Here is a 4,517-nt window from a genome sequence, read left to right on the forward strand (position 1 = left end):
CCTCAACCGAGGAGCTTCCTTCACTCGGGAACTTAGGGGAGCACTGTTTGTACCATACTTGACCAATCCCGAAACTACTGAGCACCGGTCAACGTTATACCGTCAAAGACCCAGAAGAGTTTCCATCCAACCAGGAGGCCAATCATAGCGCGTCGACATCAGAAGCCAATCATAGCACGACACGTGTCAACATCAGAAGCCAATCACAACATGACACGTGTCAATGTCAGAATGAAACTAGAAACTCTCTTCTATAAATAAAGATTATTCTCTCACAATATTTCCTAATGTCATTGGTATTAAATCATTCACTAGTACTCACTAAAGGAAAGCTTGAACTATGTACTTGTGTAAACCCTTCACAATTAATGAGAACTCATCTACTCCGTGGACGTAGCCAATTTGGGTGAACCACGTACATCTTGTGTTTGCTTCCCTGTCTCTATCCATTTACATGCTTATCCACACTAATGACCGGAGTAATCTAGCGAAGGTCACAAACTTAACACTTTCTGTTATACCAAAGTCCTCACTGATTTTGTGCATCAACAGTATCATTCAATCGAATTCCAAACGGTACGCCGCTGATGTTGGTGGACTCCATCGAACTGGACGCGGGTTGAATGGTAATCAACTCTCCAGTCTTTCTATCTTCTGCCATCACGCCAAGTTGGTTGTGATTTGGCAAGATCAAATTTTAATGTAGCTTTGATGATTACAAAGCCACGAGATTTTTGTTTGGTTTCTAGGTTCAAATTTTAAGAACACTAGGATTTGTTTTTTTCTTATGCAATCTTTGCAGAATGCACGGCTTTGGGTTTTGACTTGTTTTAGGGTTAGGGTTTGGGAAGAGACAGGCCGAAACCTGCTCTGATACCAAGATAAAAGTATATGTGTTTAGGGTTTGAATTTTGTTATATTATTTTTCTCTCTATGAGGCATATATATAATCATACATGAGGCCCTATAAATTAGGAAACAAGACTCCCGAAATATACAAAGAATCAGTCATGTAATCCTATTCTAATTACATTCCTAAATCATAAAGTTGACTCATGCCAACAATGAGAAGTCAGAACTCCCACTGAAGTGAATTGTTTACTAACCCATCTGGAACTGGAGTAGGAACAATACTGATTCTATATGAGCTGCCTTCAATTTCAAACCTTACAAGCTATAGTAATACGCATCCTACATGTGAGATTTCTTGTGGTGTAAGACATTTCGTGTCTTACAATTATCAAAATTTAGAAGTTATTTAAAAAGAAACAATAAATAGGGGTTCGGATTTGAATTCCGTAAATGATTTAAGAAAGGCATTGATTGTGTATGTTTATACCATACTTAGGGCTTCCGTATTTAGACCTCGTATAAATACTCGGGGAAGTCAAATGTAATTATGTAATAAATGGAGGGGCAAATGTGTAAAAAGGGGAGAAGCCCTTATTCTATAAAAGGACCCCACACCCTCACAATTAGGGAGGGCTTCACATCCTTTCTCATATTCAGAGAAGCTCGTCCTCATATAAGGAAGCTCTATCTCCCTCTCAATCATCTCACAAACAGAGAAATACAATAATCAGTGTGAACGTAGCCCAAACATTGGGGTGAACCATGATACATCTTATGTTATTTACTTTCTTGCAGATTCACGGTCAGATTTACGTTGTTCCAAGACCTCTGGTTTTGTGCATCAACATTTGGCGCCATCTGTGGGAAACGATACGAAAAGTTGTGTCGGTTCTCCTTCATTTTTTCACCTCCATCGTGAGTCTGCAAAATCACAAAAACGTAGAAACAGAAAAAGATCCAAATCTCAAAGACTCCTCAGATCTCTCTCTGGTCCCTCATATCTCTCATGTTCTTGGGTGTCCACACCGACAGATACCTCTCTCTCTCTCTCTCTCTCGGTCTCTGCTCATAAAAAAAATCCTAAAGATTTCTTTCTTTTTTACAGCAAGTTCGCAGTATGCACTCCCAGATCACGCCGGACTCCGCCGGAAACATCACCGCTCATTCTTCACCATCTTCTGTTGCTGATAATGGGCCTGGAGGAGACCCGAGGGCTATGGCTGTGAAGCTGGATATCAGCATCGATGGCCCAACTATCGAGAAACCTTCATCCCTAATAACGAGTCACGAGTCACATGAGTTGCGACTACCTTGACGACCCCCCGAGATAGTTGAAAAGAGGACCCATTTCACACAGATCGCAGGAAGCTTTTACGTTCTCGAATCTGAGTCATTCCGACGCCAAAGAGTTTCCACTTTCTTCGAGCTTGAATGGCCTGACGGGGTTACAGCAGCTCGAGCTCCAAGCGAACCTGCTCAGCGGCGAGTTTCCCGAGTTGGGTTCTCTTCATAACCTCAGCTACTTAGACGCCATCAACAACGCCATCTCTGGAGGTGTCCCATTAAATTTCCCGGCCTCTCTGCTTCAAATCTCCATGCGAAATAACAACCTAGTAGGAAACATCCCGAAAAACATCAAAAAGTTAGGTTTTCTGCAAGTGCTCAACCTGAGTCACAACCAACTCGGCGGTGCCGTCCCCGCTCACCTCTTTAACCACCTGTCGCTACAGCAGCTCACTCTTTCCTTCAACCAATTCACGTCCGTAAAGCCCCCAATTTCTCCTTCTCCGCGCGCCTAGAGCGCGCTCATTGCACTAGACCTCAGCAACAACGAGCTCAGTGGAATGCTACCGTTGTTCATGGCGGCGATGCGAAAGCTCTCGGCATTGACGCTGGAGAACAATAAGTTCATGGGTATGATTCCGACCACGCCGGCTAATGAGGCCGTTCTGGTGACCATACCGGACATCACGAGCTTAAGATCTGTTTATTTTCCTCTACATTCAGTCACACAAGAAGTTGTTGTCGCGGGCGTACAAGGACTCCGTTGCCGTCGTCGACGTGAGTTTCGAAGAGGGGTTTCCCCTGATCTTGACCGCGCTTGAGGTACTGGACAACTCGACCCAGTTGGTGCTCGAGGTGGCTCAACACTTGGATAAGAACATGGTCAGGATCATTGCTATGGATGAGACTGAAAGGCTTGTGAGAGGACAGAGCGTGCTCAACACCGGTGGGGCTGCCTGCCGAATAAATGAGATAGGTTTTGATTGATTTGTGAATTGGCGTTGGGACTCCCTGACGCTCCTGGGTCCCACAATGAATGCAAAGGTGGCATTTAAGCTCTCTAAGAGGATTCCCCACCTAGGGTTGAGAATGAATGAGCATTACCACAGGGCAATGGTTTATGCCCAAATGATGAAGAAGATGGGCGAAAACAAATCTGAAACTTTGTATTTTGATCTGAATACGGGAGCTAAGATCCCATTTGTTGGTCTTGGAACATGGAAGGCTGAACCAGGGGTAGTCGGTCAAGCTGTCGTTGCTGCAGTCAAGAATGGCTACAAGCATATTGATTGTGCATCAATACAGCGTGGCGTCACGGCAATGATGCCTGGATCTGCATTGGTCCTCTTCCCAACCTATTTGGATTGCAATGAAGAAGATAAGTTTTTTATTATTAATCATATTATTGTCTGCCATATGCCAAAAGGAAGAAGAGAAAAATGAAAACAAAAGCAAAGCAGAAAGAGAAAAGAAGAAAACAAAAGCAAAGCAGAAAGAGAAAAGAAGAAAACAAAAGCAAAGCAGAAAACGAAAGCAAAAGCAGAGCATAAAACAAAAGCAAAAGCAATGCATTAACGATCTGTAACTGTCAAAGCTTTTGTGTCGAAACCTTTGTTTTGAGTGATGTAATTTATTTTTCTTATCCTTCGCAGACATCTGTATAAACCCCATCAGAGGGTAATAATAATAAAATAAAATAAAAACGGCAAGCCCAAAATAATGGGCTGGAATGTTGTGTGGAGGGCAAAGGCCCATGTGCCCAAAAGAGCCAAACCCTATATTATCACCAACCAGGTGATCAAAAATACGCCCAGTACTCCAAAATTATTCGGTAACCTGCCGCTATTTTCACCAACCAAGTGATCAAAAGTATGCCCAGTACTCCAAATTATTCGGCAGCCTGCCACTATTATCACCAACCAGGTGATCAAAAGTACGCCCAGTACTTCAAATTATACATGAGCATTACTCACGTCAATCATACATAAACATTCATGAGCATTACTCATATCAATCATACATAAACATTCATGAGCATCACTTATGTCAACATTCATAAGCATCACTCATGTCAACATCCATGAGCATCACTCATGTCAATCAACATAAACATTCATGAGCATCACTCATGTCAATCAACTTCAAAAGCTTCATTTACAGAGCTCTAGCTTCAAAAGCTTCATTTACAGAGCACTAGCTTCAAAAGCTTCATTTACAGAGCTCTAGCTTCAAAAGCTTCATTTACAAAAGCTCTAGCTTCAAAAGCTTCATTTACAGAGCTCCAGCTTCAAAGTTTCACTTGCAAAGCTTCACCTGCAAAGCTTCAGTGCAGGGTATACAAATACCGCATCCGAACAACCGCCACTTCGGCCCATACATGG

The 4,517-nt window shown here is 42.7% G+C and overlaps 1 protein-coding gene across 1 annotated transcript; it reads left to right on the plus strand.

The window, feature by feature from the left end:
- The first annotated feature begins 2,711 nt into the window (after positions 1-2,711).
- On the plus strand, positions 2,712-3,123 carry LOC139187752 (ATP synthase subunit beta, mitochondrial-like). Its single transcript, XM_070804331.1, has 2 exons — positions 2,712-2,804; positions 2,860-3,123. Exons 1-2 carry the CDS (start codon positions 2,712-2,714, stop codon positions 3,121-3,123), a joined length of 357 nt encoding a protein of 118 aa, XP_070660432.1.
- Positions 3,124-4,517: the final 1,394 nt, after the last annotated feature.

This window comes from Malus domestica, chromosome 09 (assembly GCF_042453785.1).
Source record: "Malus domestica chromosome 09, GDT2T_hap1".
Lineage (NCBI taxonomy): Eukaryota > Viridiplantae > Streptophyta > Magnoliopsida > Rosales > Rosaceae > Malus > Malus domestica.

Excerpts from the sequence above, each read along its gene's own strand:
- LOC139187752 (XM_070804331.1), top strand. The coding sequence starts at position 2,712 with ATGGCGGCGATGCGAAAGCTCTCGGCATTGACGCTGGAGAACAATAAG. Across the intron at positions 2,805-2,859 it reads CGGCTAATGAGGCCGTTCTG|TCACACAAGAAGTTGTTGTC; the intron begins GTGACCATACCG and ends CTCTACATTCAG.